Source organism: Globicephala melas, chromosome 9 (assembly GCF_963455315.2).
Source record: "Globicephala melas chromosome 9, mGloMel1.2, whole genome shotgun sequence".
NCBI classification, from domain to species: domain Eukaryota; kingdom Metazoa; phylum Chordata; class Mammalia; order Artiodactyla; family Delphinidae; genus Globicephala; species Globicephala melas.
Window position 1 is genome coordinate 40,636,312 of NC_083322.1, and position 27,263 is coordinate 40,663,574.

Sequence of the window (27,263 nt, forward strand, 5' to 3'; positions counted from 1 at the left end):
TGTGTAACATAAGGCAAGACTGATCTAGGAACCTGAACACAAATAGAATAACAGTAAAAAATTAGAATAGCGTGTTACAAAGTACTTGACCCAAGACAACCCAATGACTGAACCACACCCACTATCTGACGAACTCAGTTATTTGCCAGAAATCATGTGTTTAAAGAGTAGGACAATATCAAATAATAAGAAAAACCCATGGAGTCCAGCCATGGAGAACTTGGGCACATGCCCAGGTACTAGGGAAGAAACTGTCAAAATGAAACAAAATTCATCGTGAGGCCTTGGACAATTCACTTAAATAGTACTGGGTTGTGGACTGCTCAACTATAAAGTAAGGTTAAGAACTGTTCATTCCTACCTTGCTGAGTAGGTGTATGGTATATACAGTGCCTGATAGAGAACTTGATACATAGAAGAACCTCTGTAAGTATGTAGTGATGATGGCAGTGGCGGTGGTTAGAGTAAAATCAGTGAATTATATCAGGAAAAGTTGTGGGGTGGGAATAGTGTTATTTAAAATAAGACTTTTTTTTTAATAGGTGTTTCCTATAGAAAAGGATAAAAAGCATGTATCATGTATCATGTACTCATGATACTAATAGCTCCACAGTGCAGAATTGGTCCAGGAGAAGAAAAGGAGGAAATTTAGCTAACGGTAAAATATGTATGAAGAAGAGACATTTAGTGATATAAGGGAATGCATTCAAAAGTGGTGGTGTTTTCTGTTACTTTTACAGTTCTTTCTTTTTCTCTCTCCTTTTTTGGTCTCTGGAAGAAGAAAATGACATGAACAGATTTCATTTTTTTCCACGTATCTTAAAGTCATAAAGCTGGGAAATGTGGGAACATGAAAATCAAATTGGACTTTGGTAGAGCTAAATCCTATGCATTGGAAAATAGCCACTGTAGGTTATGGTGGAATGCAGATAAAATAATAAACCAGCAAATTCCAGCCAGACATGCCACTATTTGATAAAAACTTATATGAGCAAAACCATCATGGGTATATGCTGCTGTGTGCTCTGATGATCACGCAAAGTGTCGACCTCTCCCCTTTTGTAGACTGCTAGGGAGCCATGCCATGTTGTGCTTGGAATTTTCCAAGTCCTTGAATAAAGAAGTGCAATATACATATCCATGTTCTTTGGGCTGTAAGACCCTAGGCTGAGGGCTTATATCTCTGTAAACCTGTGTGATGGCTTCCTCTGCAATTCACTCATGAGAGTGTTGAATAGACTCTGAAGGGGATTTGAAACTGGAATAAGGAAACATTACAATCAAAGGGAGAAAGTAATGAGAAGCTGAAAAGATTTGACCATAACAGATTGCAGGATCAAATGAGTACTTCCAGAACCAAGCCCCTCATTGTTGATGGCGAATCTGCTTATGCCTCAGATGATTGCTCTCAGTGAGTCAGAAACATCATTACAGATTCGAACTAGGAGAGTTTTCTATCCAGCTCACAATCTATTCCCCAACTTTCTCTCCAACTACTGATTACAGTTGCACCCTCCATTCTGAAGTTGTAATTTTCAGAAGATGGAAGCGTGGTCTTCATACTTTAGAAACAATGGCTTAAACGCTAGATTGTGGACAGTGAAAAGTTACCATGGAGAGAGAGCGATTATCTTCATTTTCACATTGCTTACAATTTGCCCCCTTTGCCTGTCATTGAGACAAGCAAACAAAATTAGCTTTAACAAATGTCTTTGAGTCCTTCCATCCAATTTTACAGATAGAAAGCAAACGCTCAGAGGTTACATAATTTAACCATGGCCATCTGCAAGCAGAGCTGGTGGTTCAGGTCTCTGGACTCCAGCACCTTTCCCACCATTGCCACACTATTTTCCAAGAAGGAAGTATGCCTGAAATTTTAATACAAGCCAGATAATATGACTCATGAGGTCATTTAGGCTCAGGGGAATGGCAAGTGTAGCTCTTATGGAGTGTGGATGACTTAATGCAGAGAATCACACGGTTGGCGGAGAGCTCTGGCTCTGTACGCCAAGCACCTGTGCAAATGTGTAGAAATTCATGTAACGTAGGGACAAGTGCAGTTGTAAGCATATGATTGATAACGAAAGGAGAAAGAAATACTCATTCAGCCAGTCATTTCTCTGTGTAATCATTCATTCTATTCATTCATTTCACAAGTACTTATTAAGTATCTATGTCATGCCATGAATTATATATTAGGGATGTAATAGTGAATGACACATAATCCTTCTCATCAAGGGTTTTATAACTTGGGAGAGAAGATTGACAGCAAACTGTGATAAGACTACAATGTAGAAAGTGTTAAGTAATAATTACTATTATCCCTATTTTATAGATGAGGTAACTGGGTCTTAGAGTGGATGCATAACTTGCCCAAAGTCACAGAGCCAATAAGTGGCACAGTCCAGATTCAATTCAGACCTGTGTGACACAAAAATCCTTGCTTTTACTCCCACTCTGGGAGATGCTAATAGGTGTGCTAGAGAAGAAAGTTGTTGCTGTTTTAAGTTTTAAAAGTTTGGGAAATCTGTAAACTAAATGTCCTGCTGGGAGAGCCACAGCACATATTAGCATATTCAAGGGTTTGAGCCACTTTGTGGTAAGGAATACTATGTAGAAAGGCATTTCCCAAACATTCAAATGTTTCAGCCAAAGCACACTGCACTGTATTGACAACGATGGGAAAACAGGCAGAGAATGTAGTGTGCAGGGGATGCTCCGTTACTCAACACAATGTCCCTCGACTTTTCAGGAGTATTGGTGAATTGGACAGGACACATTCACAAAGTGGGCCTTCTCAGGTTCTGTGATGTTAAAGAATTGAATTCTGGTACGCTCAGGAGTGAAGGAAATAAAGAAAAATCATATTTTTAGGCATGAGTTTCTACAGGGAATAATTTTTAGTGATGGGGTTATCTGCTATCAATTATAGCAGCAGTAGATTTGAAAATTACAGAAAGTGCCTTTTGTTCACGTGGTACTTTGACAGCAGTGACAGGCTCCACAAAGGAGAAAGCCCCTGGGACGTGAAATGATTTTAGACGTGAGTTTCTTATTGTCAAAGAGCAGGCATTTATGAGGGGGTTTGAGGGTGGGGAGAAGATCTCTGATCTACTCCAGATCTTTTCTAGAAGTTTATTAGGACAGGCTGTTCCTCTCCCCCAGATTTCATGGCGTAAGTTGATTTACAAATGGAGCACGGTTTGAACGAAACCATCCCCATGGACTTGACTGCCCCCTGAAGGCAGTAAGTACATAAATAACTCCAGCAGAAGGCAGCCCAGAAGAGTTAAGAGAGAAGGACAAAAGCGCTTTGAGGCCATTTCTGTTAGGTACAAAGACAAATGTCGGAAGCTCCGCTGCTTCTAATTTTTTATCAGATGGTGGAGTGTCGGGCCTTTGGCTGGAATTTGCTGGTCTATTATTATATCTGCTTTCCACTGTATCCTACAGTGGCTATTTTTCAATACATAGGATTTAGCTTTACCAAAGCATTTTTTAAAAGCACTTACGATTTTTTTTTTTAATGTTGGTATTAGTGCACTTAAGCTGTGGGAGACAGTGGTGCTCTGGTCAAGCCAAGACCAGATAAATCTGCCCTCAGCATTCCAGGGAGGACCCCAAAAGCAGCAACTGTGCCCAGCACTAAAGGGATCAGAAGGCATTTGGTGAAGCCCTTGTCACTTCTTCTTCTTCTTTTTTTTTTGGTTGTCTTTATCCCTCACTAAACATTGATCTCCCCTGAGAACTGAGCTGGATTAAAATCAAATCAGTTATCTCGAGGGGATCCAAGTGGCCTCTCCTAAAAAGACATTGCCAATGCCCTCTCTCTGCTTCATCTCACTTCTATTTACTGTATTTACTGTACTAGTTCCTGGTGTCTCCTTGCCAGCCCAGAAGCTATGGGAGGGCAGGCGTGTCTGTTCACCCCCAGATCTCCAGGGTCCTCACCACATCCCTGTGCTGGGAACAAATCATTTTCTTCTTCAGTAAGAAACAGGGCAACATGTATTGAGTTCTTTTTTTTAAAAAAGCATGTATTGCTGAATTTGTGTTCATTATTGAATATTTAGAAAACACAGAAAAGAACCAAAAGGAAAAGTTATCAACAATAGTTATTATGGCATATTTCTTTGCAGAATTTTTTTTTGTATGTGTAAAATCTGATAGCCTGTTTTTTTCTTGCTTAGCACAATATCATAAATGTTTTCTTTTACTTTTATTTCTGTATGTATTGAGCACCTACTGTGTAGCAGGAACTGTGCTAGGCCCTGTAGATGCTTGAGATGGACCTTAAAATGCAAAGGGGTATTTCCAAAGCAGAGAAGCAGGGGACCCATAATTAAGGCAGAGGGACTCCACCTTCAATATTGTGGACAATGAACTTTAAGCTAACAAGGGCAGCCAAAAAGGACACCATAATAGAAATTTGCAGCTAGATCTAGTGTCTTATAATGACCCTACCAGAAATACTTACTTGATACAATAGGAAATTTTCCAGGATTTATCAAAATCCCAGAAAAGGACAAAATTGCAGTCAGTAAGGTCAGTGTTTGAATGGGGCCATTTCCTAAGCAGTCTTTCTGTTAAAGACATCGATGTCTTAAAAATGAGGATTGTGATGAACTGTCTTGGCCCTGCTGTCAGCCAATCAGAATGGACACTGGGTGCCATGTTGGATCAAGGTCTGAAGATGCCCACCAGACTGTACCGTGACATTGGTCCCTACGTTGACTGATCACAGGGAGGTCTGGGGAGTCGTAAGGAGAGGCTGGATGGCCCAGGCAGTGATGGGGAACACTCAGGGACACAACTGCTCACCAACTGGAACAGTAGTGCTTCAGTGGTTTAAGAAGCGTACACTGTACAAGTGCATCCTGGCCACAAGACCTACCTGGAGAGCAACTTCTTTTCTCAAGTTGCTAACATGCGCTCTTAGCTGTCAGCGGGCCTGCTGCCTGTGACACAAGAGCCGTGGTTTGCCGTCCTTTGAACTTGAGCAGGTGGAATATGATTTGGGGCAGACACTAGGGAGAGGGGTTCAGAGCCAGTCCATGCAGCTGGCTCTGCCCCCCTCCTTCCTAAAGAACCTCCTGGAAAATTCACTCTAACCCAGGCTCCCACTGAGCAGTCGCACCTCCACTCATGTACACACAACGTGGCTGAGGTCTTCAGAACACACGGGGCTCCATGGTGGAGGAAGGCATCTCCCAGGGTGAAGAACACGCAAAATGGTCATGTAGGGACTCAACTCCTGAAAAAGGCCAGCATCTCCCAAGAGGCCTCTCCTGCTGACCAGCCAGCTCCAAGTCCTATCCCAGTACCTGTATTTTCTGCTTAGGTGAAGGGACAACGTTCCCAGTTACCTGGACTGAGAACTATGGCACTCTCCCTGAACCTCAGCTTCCCTACTGATTTGGGTGAGGGGATAGCTGGGGCTGAAAGACAGTTTTCCAATCAAACTATCAATGACTGAGCAGGGGCTATCAGGGTAGGCCCTGGACTAGAGGCCTGACATGATGTCCTGTAATCCTCACAGCACCCTATGAGGTCAGTAGCTATAATTCCCACATTGCAGATAATGAAAATAGGGCTTTCATATATGTCAAGGAATTCTGGGGTTACTGAGGGGCTCAGAATATAACTTGCTTAAGGATTCACAGCTAGTCAGCAGCAGAGCTGGAGTTTGAACACAGACATGTAAACCATCATCCAAGTTCTATTAGGGCCACACAGGAGACAGCCTGAGGAGGAGTATGGCAGGGTCAGGACATTTGAGGAGGGGGAACCAAAGCTCTGGGAAGCAGTGCTGGAAGCGAATACTTCCCCTCCCCCACCCCCTGCCCCAGGTTACTTTTCTCCCAACCCTCCCCAAAATACACAGATATGGAGCTCCACAACAAAAGTTATTGGTAATAATTAGCTAACCCTTTATACTTGCAACATAAACTCAGAAGATACCCTTGGATGCTCTAGAAATGGGGATGTCAAAGCAGGAGAAGAAGAGGTGAACAAGAGGTGGAGTCAGCTCGAATGGCAGCTGTCATCCGTGCTTCTGTCCTGCAGCACAAGGCACTCAGATTGTCTGTCGACCGCCTCCTGCCCTGAGGCTTTCAGATCCAAAAGCAAGTTACTGAGTTTAGCATAGCGGGCAGGAAGACGGAGGTTCAGATGGCATCTCTGTCGGACACTGGCTCTGAGATCTTCAGACAGCTTCTTAGCTTTTCTGCATCTTAATTTCCTCATCTGTAAAAAGGTCATATATCTCAGAGTTGCTGTGAAGATTAAATAAGATAATATTTGTGAAGTGCTTAGCGTGGCATCTGGCACAGTGAAAATCCCTTAATAAAGAGAGTTATTAACATGAAATTGCTTTCTTGTGAATTATTTTATCAGAAATTTATGGAATAATTCCTTTATTACTAGGTTACGAACTTAAAAAAACCTAACTTTGGAAAACACGGAGAAAGGAAAGATGAGTCACAAGTTGTAATATTGTCTAACTTAATTTTTATAGGAGACGTGGAAATTGACACTAGAGAAGGCAAGACAGATTGTCAAGAAATCCCCAACTCTGGTAAGCAACCAACGGGGAGAATGCCAGCATTTTCCTTGGCACGTTCACCTCCAAAGACCAGGGGCTACCCCGGACGCAAACCCACAACACAACACGCCACAGATGAATTGGGTTGGAATAGGAATATGAGCCCCTACCTCTTTTTTCTCCTCTCTTCTCTCTAGAGCAGCGTTTCTCAACTCTGGTTGTGGGCACCGTCCTGGGCCTTGTAGAATGTTAGCAGCATCCCTGTCCTCTACCCACTAGGTGCCAGCACCCACCCCCACAATAGTCGTGACAGCCAAAAATGTCTCCTGGCATTGCCAAATATCCTCTGGTACTCACTGTTGAGAACTGCTGCCCTCTGGTAGACCGTATTGGAGGAGGCTGTATGCTCCTGCTTCTCCACTTTCTATATATGTGATCTAGGCTGAGCCTCAGTTTCCCTATCAGTGAGGTAGGGACAATAACAGTGTTCCTTTCTCAAAGCATGGATGTCAGGACTAAGAGAGTTGATGTGTGGGGGGTGTCTGGTATCATGCCTGGGACTTATCAAGCACTCTATATATGCCAGCTAAAATCATCACCATTATTATTCTTTTCCTCTAATTTTTCCTCTTTGCAATCATAGTTTTATTCAACAGAATGCCTAGTTCAAATCAGTTATCATTAAGTCAAGTATTTGACTTGGGCCCTGGTGGCCAATCAGCCCCAGTTGAAGAGGAAGCAGAAAGGTAAACCTTTAAAGAACACTGTCTCCCTAATGCTAGCAGTCCTGGCAGGAAGGAAGCATTCATCAGAGATGAGAGGGCATGGCCTTCGTCCTTGGCTTCTCTCTACTAGCCCTGATTCAATACATTCAAAGTAGTATTGATTTGGCAACATGGAAATAAAGGGGAGGAAAATTCCTCATGGCTTGGTTTGTCAGACTTAACAAATAAAAACAGAGGATGCCCAATTAAATTTGAATTTCAAATAAATAATGAATAATTATTTAGTGTAAGTATGTCCAGTACAATATTTTATTTGGCAACCCTACTTGTGGTGGGCACATGGGTTTTGACGTACAAGGCTGATACATGTTGCATGACAGTATGTGGGCATTTCTGCACAATTGATTAATCAATCACACTGCCTGCATCTCCAATTATTATTTAATTCAGTGAGTAATTAAAGGCCAACCATAGCTGGTTCAGCTAATCTTCTTAAGTTATTGAATAAGAAACTGAAACATCACATGAAACCCTTGACCACCACCTTCAGAACTCTAAACAGACTGGAGAATAATACCGTTTCTCTCTTATTCTTCTCAACATGCATCTAAAAACTTATTCTCAGGACATCGTTTACTTCACTAGTACAAACTGCCTTGGCATTAACTCAAAGCCTAATTAGGACTTTATAATTTTTCATTTCTGTCACCAGAATTGTGAGCATAATTCATGGGGCAGGATTCCAATCATGACTTGCAAGAAGCCAAAAAAAAAAAAAAAAAATTAACTGAACAATTCACCAATTAAAAAAAAAAAAAACTCCTCAAAAACCTCCTCCAACTTATTTACTCTCTAGATTAAAGCTATCAGGGAAAAAATAATCAGGAAATGCAAATAAGCATCTTGAAAAACTGCTCAGAAGATATTGGCTGCAATTAACTCCATTGTGAAGGTTGATGTAACTGCCGACCTAGCCAGAATGTGGAGAGAAACAGAATAGGTTGCGTGTCATTTCAGCACAGCCTGTCAGATGGGGAATCCAGACTGGGGAAGTGTTTAGTGTTACTGAAGGGAATGGAATGTTCCAGAGAAGATCTGCCTCTCAAGGAGGTCCCGAGAGGCTCCTCGGGGGGTCTTCGTGGATTTGGCAGAACACTTAGCATCTGAGGGTTTAGAACACCTGAGTCATGGCATCAATTTATTTAATTATCACAAAAACTCCTACAAAGTAGATAGCATATTTCTGTTATCAACCCTATTTTACAGATGAGAGGACTAAGGGTGAGAGGTTAAGTAATTCCCTCACTCCACATAGCTAATAAGTGAGAAACCCATCATTTACATCCAGATTTAGCTTCTTCCAAGTTTCTACCCCTTCCACTATTCCAATAGCTCTCAACCAGACCTCCTCAGTACTGAATTTCAGGAAGCACCATTCACATCACAGGCTATGTGAATATTAGAATCTTGTAGTGCACAACCTGTACTGCTGTACGTGATGGTCCTGATTTCCAACCTACCTACTCAACAGAACCATCTGGAAAGCCTTTAAAAATTGCTGCTGTTCAAACTTGCCCCAAGTAAAATAATCCAAGTTAAATTCAAGTAAAATAATACACAGCAATGGTTTAAAAGCACTTCATCACACAGAAATTCAATCTTAAGTTGGCTGTGTACAGAAGAGATGTTATGCTCCCGCTTTGACCCTCTATTTACCCCATTCACCTCATTCCATTTATTCAACCCCTGTTTGTTGTTCTGTATTCATTTAACATCCTGGGGTGGGAAAGCTCCAGATGCAAGCAGAAGCTGGTTAAATAGATGGCAAAATAAAGATGCTGCCTGACTCCTGTGCCCTGGGACAGCCCGGATTTGAGACTTTCATTTTAGATGGGATTACATGCAGTCAGATGTGATGTTTTAAATCCATTGCTGAATTAATAACAGCCCACATTCTGCCTCTATCTAGTAAGGTTTGAATTGAAAGGAAGGGGCTGTCAAACGTGCAAGTGAGGACCTCTGCGCTGTTGCTCTGTGTCCATCTAAGTTCCCTTTGCAAGTTTATAAGAAGAGGTTAGTCCTTCCCGTACTGTGTGATGAAAAGGCTGCATGATCAAACAGAGGGAATTCTGGGGGTCCCTGGACAAGTTGCATCATCTATTGCCCACATCCTAGATCTAATTTCTGCACAGTGAATGTCAAAGACAGCTGCAGCCTTCAGGCTGAATTTTGACAGTGAACAGCTGTGCAATTATAACATTTTATTCCATTGTATCCCTTGTATAGTAATTATCAGGCTGTTGTATAAATTTTTTAATGTATTGGTTATCATCAGTGTTAAAATCTACATTGTCATTTCGTTCATTAGACCAAGGCCTTCAGACTAAAGTAAATATTAAAAAAAGTAGCTCACACATTCAAATGCAGTCTGACTCTGGGTCTTAGAATGTGTCTCTTTCCAAATTGCCACCGATGTTGGGTATAATTGCACGCTGTTGTTTATTTTACAGTGTATCTACACGGCTCATCTCAATCAGTTACCAGGTCTCTAAACACCCCTCCTTTGCACCACCATCCTCCCCCTCCTACCCCACATCTGTGGTTCCCAACCAGGGGCAATGTTGTCCTCCCTCCGCCTCTCCTGGAAACGTTGGCAACATCTGGAGACATTTGGGGGCTTCTGGCATATAGTGGCTAGATGCCAGATATTCTGCTAAACATCCTACAATGCACAGGACAGCCCACAACAAAGAATTATTCAGGACCCAATGGCAGTAGTGCTGAGGTTAGAAACCCCGGGATCACATCTCGGATCCTTATCTGCCAACAGGTCTCTCTGTCCCATATTGCTTCCTCGAGGTCTTCATGTCACCTGCAGAGATACCTTTCCAAAATACAAATGTGATCCCTCTGCTTAAGACCTTCCAGGATTCCCCACTGTCCTCAAGATAGCACGTAGTGCAGTGTCCTAGGCTTGTCCTAATGTCTCCTTCCTTCCATGGTTCACCGTGTTCTCCCAGTTCCTTATACTCCAGCCAGGTTGAAATGTTTGGCAGTCCCCCAGGACTCCAGCCCAGCTCATGTGCCCACAGCACTGCAAGGGAGCTCCCTCTACCAGCGGCCGTGCTTTTCCAGCTTTGGTGTGTACTCCAGCCACCTGGGACCTTGTTAAAATGCAGATTCTGATTCAGCAGGTCAACTGAATCTGGGGCCAGAGACTTTAGTCCTGAAAGTTCCCAGATGGCCTCAATGCTCCTGGTTTGTGATCACACTTTCATCAGCTAGAACCTAGAGCAGTGGTTCTCAAACCTTAGTGAGCATCAGAATGACGGGGAGGCTGTGAAAACACAGATTCCTGGGACCTACCCCAGACTTTCTGATTTACTAGATCGGGGCGAGCCCATGAATTACATTTGTAACAAGTCTGCAAGCTGTACTCGGAGTTGAAAAGCATAGAGCATCTGTCTCTTCCTTCCCACCTGCCTCCTATCTGATTTCTGGGTCCTTGCCTGCCTCCTCCTCCAGTTCCCAGAAAGCCATATTAATGCCTGGACCACCACGGACATCACAGAGCATGCTAAGAGCTGGGCTATTCACCCCGCTGCTCCACTAGACAGTAAGCTGCATGACAACAAGGACAGTCTTTTCTGTCTCCAAATCTTGCATGCTAATCAGCGTTTTTCCTCATCCTAGAAAGTTGGGCAGGCATCCTGAAGATCCTTAAAAACCTCATTTATAACCAGAAAAGGTTACCTGTTCACCTTTGCTAGTGTCAAAATATTACCAATGCTGTTAATACCACTCACAGCCATCTGAAGGACTTTTTGGGCTAGAGGGAATCACTACAGGTTTCCCCGCTATCTAAAAGTAAAGCATTCCTATGAAGTCTTTCCTAAGGCAAAGAAGCAATTACCTTAGGACACATCTTGCTAACAGATGCACAAAATAAACTGAGATCAAGCACAGAGGCTCACAGACACAGTTCAAAGCTATGGTGGCCTGATGCTGAGATGCTCAGTGTGGTTTCTGGGGAAGGAGCTGGGCAGTGCCCCTCTCACTGTTCAGGGTCCTCGCTGCCTCTCCACTGGCTCCTGAAAAACAAACGATGAACGTTATTTTTACTTTGTTTTTTTTTTTTTGCAGTACACAGGCCTCTCACTGCTGTGGCCTCTCCCGTTGCGGAGCACAGGCTCCGGACGCGCAGGCTCAGCGGCCATGGCTCACGGGCCCAGCCGCTCCGCGGCATGTGGGATCCTCCCGGACCGGGGCACGAACCCGCGTCCCCTGCATCGGCAGGCAGACCCTCAACCACAGCGCCACCCAGGGAGCCCTATTTTTGCTTTTGGCATTTTTTTTTTGTGAGAGCAAAAAAACTACTTTGGATTTCTTTCAGTTCGTGAGGAGGTAGTAACCTAGGTCTTTCACAGAAACAAAGTGGTGTGAAGCGAACTTTTGAAAAGCGCACTATCTCTCCCTTTGTTGATAAATGCTGGTTCCTTACATTTTCTACCCTGTTGATTTTTTCTTTTGTCTGAGAAAAGCATCAAGGGAACTGCAATCTTTCTAAAATCATTACTTGGTAAAAAGCCAGGGCTTTTAATTTATCCCACAAGCTAGAGTCTTATGGAAACTGCTGTTTGAAATCCCTTTGTTCGGGAAGCTTTGAGGGGCTTCATCTATACACCCCTCCTTCCTCTACCCCGCCTCCCCCAGGGAAGGGACCTTCCTTCTTCCTTCTTCCTAAGCCAGTGTCTCTCCCGTTAGTCTTTATTTTATCTCATAACAGGAAGGAATTATTTTATTTGAAGACAGTCTTTATTTTCAAATCCTTTTTTAAAGCCACTGAGGGCAGTGAGGAGAGGAACGTTGTCTGAGTAGAATGGACCAAGATGGGCCAGACCCTTTTGGGAAGAGGTGGAAAAGAGATGAAGGTGGGACTAGCTGGCTGGGGGAGAAGGGGAAGCCTTCAGGCTGAGGAGCCGGCATGAACAAAGGCACACAGGTGGAATGAATATGGAGCGTGGAAACAGGAACAAGAGGTAAATTTAGTTAACTAAAATGACCCAGATTCTGGAGAAAGAAGAGTCCAGAAATCCAAACTGTGGAGCCAAGAGGAGAGGAAGGGCCTTGAGAAGTTGGAAAATCATCCCTTGAACTAAACAACTCTTTTTTTGTTTTTCTCTCCAGACATATTCCAGAAGTGGTTCTGATATTTGTTCACTCCCATTTTTGGCCAAGATCTGTCAGAAGATTAAATTGTACGTATACAAGTTCCCCTTCCTAAGCACTGGCAGGGGATAGCATCTTTGGTTGTCCCTGTTTTCTAATGACTAAAATGAATTTCAAGTTAAAAGGCATCTTTCTGAAAGTGAAAGTGTTTCTTGCTCATGACTTGTACAGAAACTAGAAGACAAATTAGCTCAGAACAAATCATTTTGGAAATATACTGAATACCAGCATCTTTGAACCTCCAGCCTGACTTACTGCCCCGGACTGGAATGCAGCCTGCCTGCCAGTGAGACTTGTGAGTGGCTCAGGGCATGCTCGCACCGCACCTGGGGACAGGACAGCTCCTCCTTGCTGTGTAAGGTACAGACAAGGTTGGCCAGGGACTCTCTGAGCATCTTTAGAACCAGGCACTCACAAGGCTGGAAAAGGACCATTTTTTCACAGAGCCCAACCTATTACCTAGAAAATCTAGCTCTGCTATGTATGAACAGGATTCCTAATACAGAGACACGGTCCAAAGTTCCCAAGCCCTCCTGTCTCCGTTTAAAATCCCATGCTCCCTCCAGCTGCACTCTGAGTCTGAGGTTATGCTGGATGTTATAGTAATCACCATCCAAAACATTAAAAGGTGGAACAGTCCTGCGAAGCATGTTGGACTAAGCGGCAAAATAGCGTAGGTCCACCTTCCACTCGGCTGCTCCCCGTGCGACTGTGGCAGAGGCTGCTGCCAGGCAGTGTATGGCACTGTTCTGGGGTCCAGATGCTGAACTTTCAATGCACTTCTGCACTGAGTTCTCACAATTCCATGAAGTAGGGATTATCATTATTTCCATTTCGCAGAGAAGGAAACTGAGTCTTACAGAAGTAACTCCTCCCAGCCATGAGGACCCAAGATACACCCCCAATATATTGGACCCCACTTGTTCTTTGGAAACATCCAGTTTCTTGACTCTTGTGCAATGCTGCCTCTTGAGCCAACTTTGAAGACTTGAGCCACTTAATGTCTCTGAGCTTCAGTTTCCCCATGTTGAAACTCAAGCTATAGACCCATTTGGAAAGTTTTTAAAATGCAGACTCCTTGGCCTGAGACCTGGTGGGGCAGCGTGGCATGTTCCTAGGTTCCTGGTTGACTGTGTCCTCCCTAGCGCTCTCACATTCTATTGCAGGAGGCAGACCGCAGATGCTACCTGTACAGATGACGCTTTAATGACTCAAAATAATGTTCCTTCACTGTGAGACATTCACAGAGACCGCTCGGTCTGCCCTGGCCCCGCTGCTTTTATTCTCACTCTCCCATAGGCAGTTCCTAGCACTTGAGTGCATTCCGGTCCAGCCTGGCTCTCATGGTGGGGAGTTAGAGGGAAGAACTCCCCAGAGGTGACAGTCAGGCTGAACATCTGGACTGAGAGGCTGTATTGGTTTCCGAAGGCTGCTGTAATAAAATACTACAAGCTAGGTGGCTTGAAACAACATAAATGTATTCTCTCCCCATCTGGAGGCTGGAAGTCTGAAAGCAAGGTGTTGGCCAGTTCCCTCTGAGACTCTGCTCCCTCTGAGCTTCCCTCGGGGACTCTGGGTCAAATCCTTCCTTGCCTCTTAGCTTCTGGTGGTGCCCGTCCATCCTTGGCAACCCTGGGCTTGCAGCTGTGTCATTCCAATCTCTGCTTCCCTCTTCTTATATAGCCGTCTTCCCTGTGTGTCTGGTTTTCCTTTTGCAACCAGTCATATTGGATTAGGGTCCACACTTATGGCCTCATCTTAATTCAGTAACATCTGCAAAGACCCTTTTTCCAAGTAAGTTCACATTCACAGGGAGCAGGGGTTAGAACTTCAACATTTCTTTCTGGTGAACACAGTTCAACCCACAATAGAGGCCCTTTTCCTATGTTCCTCCATCCTTCATCTCATGAGCTTCATGGACGCTAAACTCATTGAACATCCCCCGTCTGCTTTGAAAGTATCTCAGGAGAGGAGGCGGCTGTGCATCTGACCCACATTCAGAGCCTCTTAGGGATCCAAGAGTTTAAAAACTTTTCCTGGTTCATCTGCCCACATAAGCTCCTGCAAGCCAACTGTGCAAAGTGCGGACTTGGATCCTGGAACATTTATCAATCTCGCTTTTCATGAATAGAAGTGGAGGCAGAGACCATCAGGACATGAGGAGTAGAGGGGAAATATCGGACATGAAAGAAAGTGAGGGAGGCTAAGATGCAGCCAGGTCCCAAGCCCCCGACCATTTCATCATGCTTAGCTCTTGTTGAATCGAGACCCCTGTCCCCTCCTTGCTGAAAGCCTCATTGCATTTTCTGTGTCAAACCAAACGTGGGCCCTCAGGACCTAAAACGACAACTCTTCAATTGAACCACCTTTGAAAACCTGAATTCAAGAGCATCTGTGGGCCAGGGATTTTCCTGGCCCAATTTCAAAGGGAAATTTTTTCATGAAAAAGCAAAAGCAGTATGTTTTTCTTCTTTCTAAAAATCATTGTGCTTCTAGTATAATTCGTACCGGGTCATGAATTATTCAGTGCTGCATGGATTATAAAGCACATTTAAATGCAGCCTCATTTATTCTTTAAAACAACCTGTGGCTCAGTAATAATAATGACAAGTAAAAGTTATCTGATACTGTCTCTGCACCAGGAACTCTTATAAATGCAACCCTGTTAGACAACATTTTTTTGGTCCCCTTTTTAAAGATGTAAAGCCGTTTGTCCAAGGTCACAGAACTAGTCATGGATAAATATGGTGTTTGAACCCAGCAGCCTGGTTATAAAGGTCAGGCTCAGAGCCACAACATTGCCTGTCCCTTGACTCAGAGCCTCACTTTCAGATGAGCAAGTCGGTTCTAGTTTATTTAATGCTTGACCCACTAGCACAGTCAGCAGGAGGTAGAGACAAAGACCTATGTGTCTTCTGTTACATAATCCTTCCCTAAAATCCCCTCCAGTAAGAATGCCTTTTTGGCTCTGTGCCTCTCTTGTCCCCATCCTGTTTGGTCTAATGCCTTCATAAACAAGACGAAAAGACAGCTCTCAGAATGGGAGAAAATATTTGCAAATGAATCAATGGACAAAGGATTAATCTCCCAAATATATAAATAGCTCATGCAGCTCAATATTAAAGAAACAAACAACCCAATCCAAAAATGGGCAGAAGACCTAAATAGGCATTTCTCCAAAGAAGACATACAGATGGCCAAGAAGCACATGAAAGGATGCTCAACATCACTAATCATTAGAGAAATGCAAATCAAAACTACAATGAGGTATCACCTCACACCAGTTAGAATGGGCATCATCAGAAAATCTACAAACAACAAATGCTAGAGAGGGTGTGGAGAAAAGGGAACCCTCTTGCACTGTTGGTGGGAATGTAAATTGATACAGCCACTGTGGAGAACAGTATGGAGGTTCCTTAAAGAACTAAAATTAGAACTACCATATGACCCAGCAATCCCACTACTGGGCACATACCCAGAGAAAACCATAATTCAAAAAGACACATGCACCCCAATGTTCCTTGCAGCACTATTTACACTAGCCAGGACATGGAAGCAACCTACATGCCCATCGACAGACGAATGGATAAAGAAGATGTGGTACATATACACAATGGAATATTACTCAGCCATAAAAAGGAACGAAATTGGGTCATTTGTTGAGACATGGATGGATCTAGAGACTGTCATACAGAGTGAAGTAAGTCAGAAAGAGAAAACAAATATCGTATATTAACGCATGTGTGTGGAACCTAGAAAAATGGTACAGATGAACTGGTTTGCAGGGTAGAAGTTGAGACACAGATGTAGAGAACAAACATATGGACTCCAAGGGGGGAAAACTGCGGTGGGGTGGGGATGATGGTGTGCTGAATTGGGCGATTGGGATTGACATGTATACACTGATGTGTATAAAATTGATGACTAATAAGAACCTGCAGTATAAACAAACAAACAAACAAAAAGACAACTAATACTAAACTTTCTTTGGGTTATTTGTATGGAAATATGTTAATATAAACGTTTCAGACATTACATGAAATTTCTAAAAGTCTTATATGTTCTGGTATGATGTTATAAGTTATAATTCTAGTTATTACTTTAAAATATGTATCTCAGAAATAACTAAATTTCCTTGTCAATTGCAAAAAAGAAAGCCAATGGAGGTGTCTCCACCCATGGGCAGCTTTCCAGCTCCCAGCCTAGCTCCGGTCGCTTGGCTAGCCTCCTCCATACTCCATGCTTGCTGGTTCCTGCTCCTGCACCCTGTTCTTCTCTGGCTGCTTCCCCATCAGTCTCCCACCCCCACCAACAGCTCTTGGAGAGCAGGGATACCATTTCTTGGTAAACTTTTTATCCCTGGTTCCTACCACAGTGCTTAGTTTTAGTAGAGACTCTGTAGAAACAAGGGAATAAATAAAGAAAAAGCACTACTTTATTAGAAAAACAAATGTTTAGGATACCAGGCTACTACCATGGGGTAACCAAGTTTTTGGTTGTTTTCTTTTGATCAGAATTCACAGTGCCTATATACTGCCTATTTTCTATTGTAGCAGTGGTAGGACAGGAGGGTCCCCTCTTAATAATTTAGTCTTTTTATTGAATTTCCAAATGCATGAACCCACATATGTATTATTTCACATAAATTCACACAGACTTACCTTAACTGTGGTTTGTTTTTGTTTTTTTTGCGGTACGCGGGCCTCTCACTGTTGTGGCCTCTCCCGTTGCGGAGCACAGGCTCCGGACGCGCAGGCTCAGCGGCCATGGCTCACGGGCCCAGCCGCTCCGCGACATGTGGGATCCTCCCGGACCGGGGCACGAACCCGTGTCCCCTGCATCGGCAGGTGGACTCTCAACCACTGCGCCACCAGGGAAGCCCTAACCATGTTTTTAATTCGTCATTCTTTACCTTTTTTCATTTGTTCCTTCTTGCCCCTGCCCTGCTCTTTCCTCCCACATCGTCCTTGTCCCCACCACAAGGTGAGCCGTGTAAATACGTCAGGATGTGTCCTTCCATGGTTTTCTCTGCTCTCATTTTATCTTACAGGGATGCACGTAACGCATCCACACGCATATGAAACAGAGTCATGCTGGCCCTGGAGTACTGCCTGGGACTCAAATATGAGGCAGATACACATGGACATTTTATTCTCCCTAGTTTTCTTTTGTTGTAATGCCCCAGTTTCATGACATAATTTTAGGCACTTTGAACTTGAATAGCTCACCATTATGTAACGAATGCCATTCAGCTGCAATCACAATTGCTCCCTGGGTCAAGGCTGCTAGCCCAACCCCAGATAGTCATAGGGCAGGAGCAACAAGCAGGTGATTAGCTGCACCAGCCAACGTGGTAACTGGGGTTCTAGGTATTTTCACTGTAAGTTTCTCTGCCTTAGACAGCCTTGCTGCCAAAAACATTTTTGCCACGTAACTAATTAGCCATGATTTTGCTGTAAAGATAAAACAATGAAAAATAAAAGAGACATTAAGAAGGACATCATGAAACATGAAAAATGAATTACAAAATTAAAGAGACTTTATTGCTAAATACAGAACATCTGAATATATTTAAAGTGTGTGTATATTTCATGGCGATACTGCGCAAATGACTGATCTTATTTCGTGACTTGTACATAAGCACTTGTCTTCCAGGTTTTTCATTCTTAGTATTTTACACACTGTTTTTTCTTGTCGATTCTTCTCCTCGTTTGGCATCACACTTTTTCTTTTTTGCTAAGATTTCTTCCTTCGTTAGGAGAGGTATCAGTTTCCAGATACTAGGATGCATGTTTATACCTAAGCTTTGTATTATGTTGTGAAAGCCTCTACACCGTTGTGTTCTTGGCATCTTGTAACATGTCTGTTGATACACATTCCAAAGTTCTATGGGAAATGCGAGTTCAAATCTGCAACTTTCAGGCCCTCAACCTCTTTCTCCTCCATTGTAGTGTGCTTCAAAATCAGAAACCAATTCCTGGGGCAAATCATCATCATCTGTCATGACTTTTGTATGATATATATCAAAACAAACTATCAACCAGTCATTTTACCTTTTATGGCAAAATTGTCTTATGACCAATTAGTTATGCAGTGAAAATGTTTACAGCAAAAATGCTTGCTGCAAAGGTGCTTACGGTAAAAATACCTAAAAATAGTGGACACGCATAACTGGATGGAACATTGTGTGGCTGGGAACCTGAAAATCTGAAGAGAGTCCATGGATTGGATTCGAGATGTCTCCAGAAACTAAAATGTCATAAGAGCAGACACCTGATTCCTGTTTGCCCAACCCTAGAAACCATCCTTGGAATAACTGTTACCATTGCACATAATAATGAAAAGAGCTAATATTTTGTGAGTACTTATCACATGCTTGGCACAGGTCTTCCTTGTTTCATACGTAACAATGCTATTAGTCTTCGCAACAGCCCTAGGAAGCAGGTACTGACACTGGCCCTATTTACAAATGAGGTAACAGTTGTACAAACAGATTAAACAAGTTGCCCAAAGTTACATACCAAGTAGACGGCAGACCTGGGATTCAAATCCAAGGAGTCTAATTTCAGAACCTAGAGCTATGTTAGGGGGCTTCCCATACTTTTCCTTCCTACTAGAGCACCCACACCCATCACCCAATTACTTGCTTTGAAAATGCTTTCTCATCCTTTAGCTTCCACATTAAGATCACCTCCTTCCCTGTGTAGAGTTAGGAATGTTTTCCCTCTGGGTGCACAACCCTCTTATAGAATTTTCTCCATAGCACTGTGGTTATCTGTTGATGCCTTGTTTCCTGCCACCCATCATTAAGCTCTTCTAGCATAGGAAATGCATCTTATATTCAGCCCTAATATCTAATATGATGCCTGACACATGCAAGGACTTCAAAAATGGCTGTGGAATGAATGAATGAATGAATGAATGAATATTTCAGCATACAACCAGATACCTGTAAGGATACACAAGGTATCAAGTTTAGATCCAATTTTGCAGAAGTAATAGTAGTGAAAGTCAACAATGCTTTATCCAAAACAGAGCCAGATGTGATTTCGAATTCAGATTTTAAGAAAGTAACATACTATATACCATAACTCACCTAACACTCCCAGCACCTCCTAATCAGACAAATTTATATATCAGCAATGAAATATATGGATAGTCACACTAAATAAGGTATAGCTTATGAATTGCCTTAGACCAGTTTGGGTCAAGTTTTGCCACCAAATGTGTTAGCTGCAAAGTTGAAAATAAGAAACAACTCTTGGTGTTCAGACCTGTTTGGATCTGGGGGCTATGAATAAGGCATTGTGGAGTTTATGTAAATTGCAATTTATGTGACTTATGATGACCAATCTACCCTCTCGTGTCTAGAATGTATGGTTTTGGTTTGTCACTCTGAGCCTTTAAAATAAGCAGGTAAAGGTTAATTTAATGAACTAACTTTCTAATTCTAGAGACAACTCATTGTTCCTTCCTTCAAGGACAATCTCTCATCCCTGAGATGGCAAAGGTGGAAAGGGGTAGCTTTGTCATCCTCAGTGAGACCTTTCACCCAGAACCTTTTCTCAGACTGAAAATATAGCTCTTTGGGTCTGTTCGTCCTCTCTTTCTCTCTCTCCATCTCCCTCTCCCTCTGTGTCTTCCCTCCTTTTCTCATCTAGAAACATAAAATAGCTATCCAAGAGGTCAAATATGTACATGGGAGAAAACTACCTAGTCTTACAGGAGATGTCATCTCTCAAGAGGTCTATTAATGTGGACTTGTGGTGGGTCCACCATCTCAGAGCTCATAAGACAGGCTCCATACCACCAGTTAGGCTCCATGCTGGCTTTGGCTGAATTCACTTGACTTGAGACTCTCAGAACTGCTGAGAAGCTCTTGATTCAAAAGACCATTTACTAAATCCTATAAAGGGTCATGTGACTCCGTCTATATTCTAGGCTCCAGGAATAACCTCACCCTGCCATATGATGGCACTTCCCTGCTACTCCGTAAGTGATTTTCCTAGAGGGAAACAGCATTTGCCTGTGGAAGCTGGGAAAAGTCTGGTAGTGAGATCTCAGGGGAAATCCTCACTCGGGGGTGTGTCCATGGTTTTGGCATGAATTGCTTGGTCATCAATCACAACAGAGCCCTTGGTTCCCCAGGCTCTTGAATGGGAGTGACAACTAAATTTTCAGATTCTCAGAATAAGTGGTTTAAAAGAGGAGAATCTTAAGAAAAGATTTCCATCACAGAATGTGTAAACTGTGTAGTACTGAGCTCGTTGACTGGACCAAAAACGTAGGTTCTTTCCTGAGGACCTCAACAGCCATATCCCGTGCCCTCTAAAACTTGAGTTCATTATATTTTAACTCCCCGTATAGGTCAAGTAAAAAGTCAGAGAGAAAATAGTTCTGTTGAGTGGAGAGCAGGGATGAGCAAAGTTTGACTGGTACTCTTCATTTTATTTTTATTTTATTTTTTAAATTTTTATTTAGGTCCTTAATTTTATTTTTAGAATGGGGTTCTGTCACATAAACTCAACACAGCCATATCTAAAAATGTCTCTATTTGTTTTCACAAACACCATTTGTTTTTTCTTAGCTCACCAGGTGTTTCTTTTCTTTTAGGGCTATACAAAATTCTTTACCATTCAAAGATGCAGATTCAGACAAATACAGTGTTTTCCCAGTAAGTATCATTAAGACTAACCAGATGTTTGCTAAATATTGCGTCGTTTCCTATAAATTTCTTTCCTTTAATAAGACAAGATTGAATGCCATTTGAATGTATTATTAATGTGATAATACACCATTTTATGATGTTTACAGACTTTTTGGTATCTTACTAATACATGGACCATCGAAGTGGATCTTAGTCCTAGACTGTTTTCATTTCCTAAAGCCATTCCCAGCTGGAATTCTCCACGGGGATAAGTTATCTTGAAATGTGTTGGGAATTGTTTTCAAAATTCTTAAACGTATTTTAACTTAAAGTGTGTGTGTGTGTGTGTGTGTGTGTTTATGTCTGTGTACACATGTTAGATTTAGAACAGTTAGGATGTCAGAATGTTCTCTGCGAAATTCAAGCAAGCAACAGATGTCACAAACTCTCCAAAGTAGGTGGGATCTCAAATACTCTACCTGGGAATGTGAGAAATAAAAACATTGTTTGACATTATCATGACTCTTGATTCTTTCAGATCAGACATGTCAAAAATATAATAAATCCACACAACTAACCAGTTTGGCTAGAGGTCTTTTAAATTATCCAGCAAAATGATTAATCACTGGACCAAATAAACCAATTGTTTTGGAGCCTTTGATAGAGAAAGTTCAGGGAGTTGGACGGTCCTGCTCTTTGTGGAAGTGCACATAGACGCATACACATGAACACACATGTACACAGACACGTGTACAAAACATGCATTCACATAACAACCCATGTGAATGCACACGTGCCCACGTGCATGCACATTCACACACATGCACCCCCATACACTCACATATCAGCACGCACCCAACAACACATATACACACGCGTACACACACTCTCACATACACACACACTTCATCTGTGATTGGCCCTGGTACCATATTACATTTCACCTCACACAGGAGGTCTCAGCATATCATCTTAATTTTCTTAGTGATCTCTAGTGTTCCTAGACTGTATTTGGATTTAAAATGGCAGATGTCAGCACCCCTCAGACAGCTCTGACTGGCCTTCACTGTGGATAACGTCAAAGCAGAACTGACCCTTCCTGTGTGTGCTCTTCAATTTCAGACACTGCGGGGCTCTCACTGGCGAGGGAGAGACTGTAACGACAGCAACAAGATGGCATACCCAGGCAGAAGGTAACGGTCTCTGCTGGTCACTGATGTTGAAAATTACCTTCTGAAAGGGAGGCAGAAGGCATAATTATCTCCCTCAGCCTAGGGGATTCGCGCTTACAGAGAGAAGGGACCTCCATGTCCTAATTGAAGTAAAGCGCAATGAAAAAACAGTGTTTGTTCATTCATTTGCCCAAAAAATGCTCATCGAGCGTTGCCAAGCCCTCTGCATCATGCTGGGTGGTAAACCAATAGAAATAGGCCTCCTCTCGAGGAGTTCACAGTCTAGTGGGAGAAACACGTGAGCAGACAGGTTATTGTGGACGTTTATCCAGCCTCCTGCACGAGTTCTACAGGCAGCCCTGGGCCCAGAAAGAGTAGCCTCTTCCACCAGGAGGAGGGCGACGGGGGCAGAAAGCAGAGCACAGGTCACATTTTAGTCCCAGGCTGATCACATCTCAGACTTCAGACTGGGTATGCCAGCCTTCATCTTAGCTGTGACTACAGTGCGGAAGCGTTAACCAGATGTTTGGGACTTTAGAGGCATAACTTTAATGGTGCCACCTGTCTAAATGAAATGGACTGCAGATGTGTTCATTATTCCTATCAACATCATTCCACAATAATACCTCCCATGAATATAGTCAATTGTGAAAAGACTGCATTTGGTCCACAGTTCCCAGCAAACATCCAAAGCCAAGAGAATGGCAAAGAGGCCACGTGAGGCTTCTGTTGCCACAACACGCAATGGTGTGCATCACTTTTCCCTGAAGAAACTGTCGTCTATCGAAGACACTTGGTGTAGCACTCATTCATTCGTTCCTTCATTTGTGAAGCTGACATTCAGAGTGATAAATACATGCCAAAGACCAATGTTGATGTTTTCTTCGTAGGCCAGACAACTGGGATACACATCAGGATTCAAACTGTAATGGCATTTGGGTAAGAGACTAAATTCAAATTTAACCCTGTTCTCTTGCTTTCCGCCCTCCTCAAAAGCCCATTGCCTGTTTGCTTCAGTCAGACCTAAGGAAGAAGATGGTAGATTACAGCAACTCTTTTTCTGCTGTTTGGAAGAGGGGCATAGAATCCAATCACATGTGAAGAGTGTCCATGATGTAATGAGAGTTGAGGCTGTCTCTGTCACAGCCACTATAAGTCTTGCTTAACGTAATTCACATCTAATCCCTTTATTCTGTTTGGAACAGTGTGAAATTAAATGGAGAGTGGTGTTAGCAAAGTTTTACAGCAACACAAAGAGCTATTGGAGCAAACCGCATGCTGTCACCATTTCATTGCAGCTATTTTTTTCTATTTCATAAGGCTAGTCAGGCAGAGCGGCAGTTATCTGTAGTTACCCCACTACCCACATCCTGAGGCACCTAATGCTGGTGCCCCAGTTCTCTATGAATAATAAATTAGCAGCTTCCAGGTAGAGAAAAGGAAAGGAAAGAGAAAAGCCAAACACTTAATCTTAGCACGGCAATGGCAGCAGATCCAATTTTGTGAGGTCTTGAGCTTATAGGAGTTGAGGGGTCCTCATGAAGAAAAAGAATACCAAATACAAAATCAAGAATAAAAGTATAATTAATTAGAACAATAAAAGAAATCTTAACAAATTCCTGGAGTCTTGGAAATTTAGGTCTCTTTCTTCTGAGATCTCTTTTCCAATTTACCAGGAGTGCTTATGTAGAAATATTGTTCTGCGTGCAGCCTGGCTCCTCTCCACCTAAAACACTCTATAGCTCCCAGCTGCTCCCAGCACTCACACAGGCAGGGATCGTACAAACAAGGAGCTTGAAGTTTAAGATTCTCCAGCTTCAAGATAAATTGCCTCTGAATGGTTGCCTAATTTGTCTGCTTGGATGAAGAGGAGAAAGTTCCTGTAAATAGTTTCCTCTCTCCAGGACACTGACAGTCCATTTCTTCTGAGATATGGAGAGCAAGACAGATTGTATCCTGGTATAGCCCTACCCACCCACCCTATCATCAGTCACACTGCCTTTTCATGGGGAGGGGAAGACATGTCCCCTAGATCTTAAGGTGTTAAGGTGTCAAGACCCCCAAGGCAGCTCTTGTTCGATAAAGTCAAGCTTAGTTGTCATGTTGGAGGACATGGGGGGTTATTAGTGTGTGAAGCTGCTGTCTTGGTTCCATGACCCCATCCCTGCCTCTGACATGGGAGCCCACCTACATAAGGAAAGCCAATAAGAGACTGTACTAGACCAGTGGAAATCCACCAGGAGCCCAGGGAGCCAAGACTCAGCGTTTATCATCAGTAATAGGAGAAAGACACACGACCTTCATACCTATCCCTTTCCATGGAGGAAAAATGACTCACAGAATCACAAAATCATAAACTCAGAGAGGACTTTACAATCACTAAGTCCAACATTTCCCAAACTGTGTCCAAGAACTCCAGTGTTGAGTGGGAGGTTAAGAGGTAAGGGAGGAGGGGTGCTATAGCAAAGTTTGGAAAGTACTGGGTCAAATAAGCCTGAACAGTTTTCTTTACTTCCGAATTTCTCAGCACCTTTAATGTTTTAATGCATGTTGGGAGTCCCCAAGACCAAGACAGTGAACACACTGTTTCCAGTACATCTCTGACCATCAGCTTCTTTCTTCCTAAAATACTGGTAATACCATTAATATCTAGTGTAATGCCAGTGCTCTCCAGACCAGAGTTTGGCAAACAAAAGAAAAAAAATTATATATATATATTTTAACTTTTTTAAAGTTATCCAGACTCTGCTCAAACCTTCCAAGGACCAGCTGCTCCACTAAGGCACAGACTTAGCTTTAAGTGTTTGGAAGTGCCCTCAGCTGTGGTAACTCTGTCCCACTCACAGGCTCAACCTCACTTCTGGGTTTCTCAGTCTCATCATATCAACATTTGGAATCATTCTTTACGGTTTGGGCCGCCTTGTAAATTGTATGATGGTCAGTTGCATCCCTGCCTCTCCCCACTAAATGCCGGTAGCTCCCCCTCCCCACATTGTAACAACCAAAGATGTCTCCAGGCATTGCCAAATGTCCCTTTGGATGGCTGTGGGGCAGGGGTGGGGGAGGGGTGCCTCAAAAGCAGCCCTGTTGAGAATCTCTGCTCTAGAAGCATCAACCCTTAGGCACCAGAGGTGTCAGGACACTTAGAGCTCCAACTCAGAGACTGCTGAACCCAGTCTACCCCTGTGTCCCAGTCACTGAATGGACCCTCAATGCTCCCTCCGGGTGATACTACCAGCACCCAGAGCCCTGCCCGGCATCCTTCTGAACAAGATGGCCCAGTTTCTGGATCTCTCCTTATTCCTGCCCCCAGTTCCTTAAAGCCCAATTCACTTACCTAGGATGTTGCTATGTTGGATTAAGGGCTCAAGAGACTTTAAAGGATTTTATCTACTGATTTGTTTTTGTGCTTTTAAAGCCATTTGGGAAGGATTTCGTGTTTGTGTCTCATAAATTTAAAAGCAAGCTGCTAATTTCATCATTTCTCTTAAAGGGTGTTGATCCAAAAGATGGAATTCCATACGAGAAGAAATTCTGTGAAGGTATGGATTGTAAAAGTCAGTGTACTTATTCCAATAGAATATTCTTTTCTAGTCTGAGTCAGATTGAAGCAAACAGACCATCCAAGTGAGGAAGTGCCTGATGCTACAACATAATGTTGACCAATTTACATTTATTTTCGTGACAAATTAGAAAATGACATGAAAAAGATTATAGACAAATGAGGCAGAATCAAGACAAAGCAAAACTGAATTTGTTTAATAGATTCCTTTTTTAGGGAATTGGAAACTTTAATGATAATATTAGAAAAGGCTGTAAGATAGATAACAGGGTAACTGAAATCCAGCACTTCTCCAAATAAGAAAATAAGTAGAGGTGATAATTTTCAGTCTTCTCTGTGTCCTCCTCAATACACTACAAGGTCAGACATCTAGACTTGTACTGACAGAGTCCTTGTGTTGACTGGGCTAAAGACTCATATCTGGGTGACTTGACGGAGACCTCCAAGCAATAGCCATTGAGAGTTCCCAAAAATACCTGAGCAAAAGCTCTGTATTCTAAATGCCCAATGCCACATACACCTGGGCTACCAGTGTTCTTAGGAGGAACCTATTACCACCCACATAGTACTGAAAATATGGTCCTGGTGATGCCCGAAGAGTCTCAAACAAGACCCTATGGTAGCATCACTGTTTTATGTTTAGACAATGCTTTCCCCTAACATTTAGAAGCATTTCATTCATTCATTCATTCAACAGATATTTCCTGGACACCTATTCCTATTATGCACCAAGGGCTATACTTGGCTCTGAGTTTTTATGAGCAGACACGATACAGTCCTTGCCCTCAATCAACTTAAAGTCTAATTGTCTGTAAGCTATTAGAAGGACAGGATGGAGGTAGAAAATGTAAGGACCTGACACATAGTAATGCAGTTTAGAAATGCTTGTTGGATGATAAAGGAATGCATTAACAAATAGACAAATGAATAAGTAAACTCAGATCTAAGTGAAATCCTGGTGTGAGGCTCTGGGTTCACTGTGGGAAGCCTCTTGGATTCCCCAAATCCCAACCCCTCCTCAATGTCCTGGGCCTTCTCAGTCCCCGTGTGTGTGGCCAAGTGCTAGCTGTCACAAGGTCCCGAGATAGGGAGCCGCTGGAGTGAGGTTGGGCCATCCTCAGCTTGATTTGGGGCCTTTGGAGGTGGAGGAAGTAGGCTCTCCTCTCTGACTCTGAGAGGCACTGATTGATTCTTTCAGGATCTTAAGGGATTTGGAAGAGTTCATGCATCACCCGTGGATGAGTGATTCGTGTAGATGGGCCTTAGAATCCGATTAAGTGATTCTTAACCTCCAAACATATAGGGCTGCTTAGAGATTTTATCTCTCCATCTCCCCACTAATCAGCCATAATTGTCCATCCAGTGCTTTTGTATATATAGATTA

At 42.9% G+C, this 27,263-nt stretch overlaps 1 protein-coding gene across 6 annotated transcripts in view; it reads left to right on the forward strand.

Moving 5' to 3' along the window:
* The window catches only part of AOAH (acyloxyacyl hydrolase), a 251,607-nt gene that overhangs the window by 124,796 nt on the left and 99,548 nt on the right, over window positions 1-27,263 (forward strand). For all 6 annotated transcript variants that reach the window (XM_060305408.2, XM_060305407.1, XM_030857562.2 and 3 more), the window contains 6 exons: window positions 6,518-6,577; window positions 12,457-12,527; window positions 21,112-21,172; window positions 22,268-22,338; window positions 23,208-23,256; window positions 25,811-25,859. In XM_060305408.2, coding sequence (XP_060161391.1) covers window positions 6,518-6,577; window positions 12,457-12,527; window positions 21,112-21,172; window positions 22,268-22,338; window positions 23,208-23,256; window positions 25,811-25,859 — 361 coding nt within the window. The remainder of the gene's footprint in view (window positions 1-6,517; window positions 6,578-12,456; window positions 12,528-21,111; window positions 21,173-22,267; window positions 22,339-23,207; window positions 23,257-25,810; window positions 25,860-27,263) is intronic.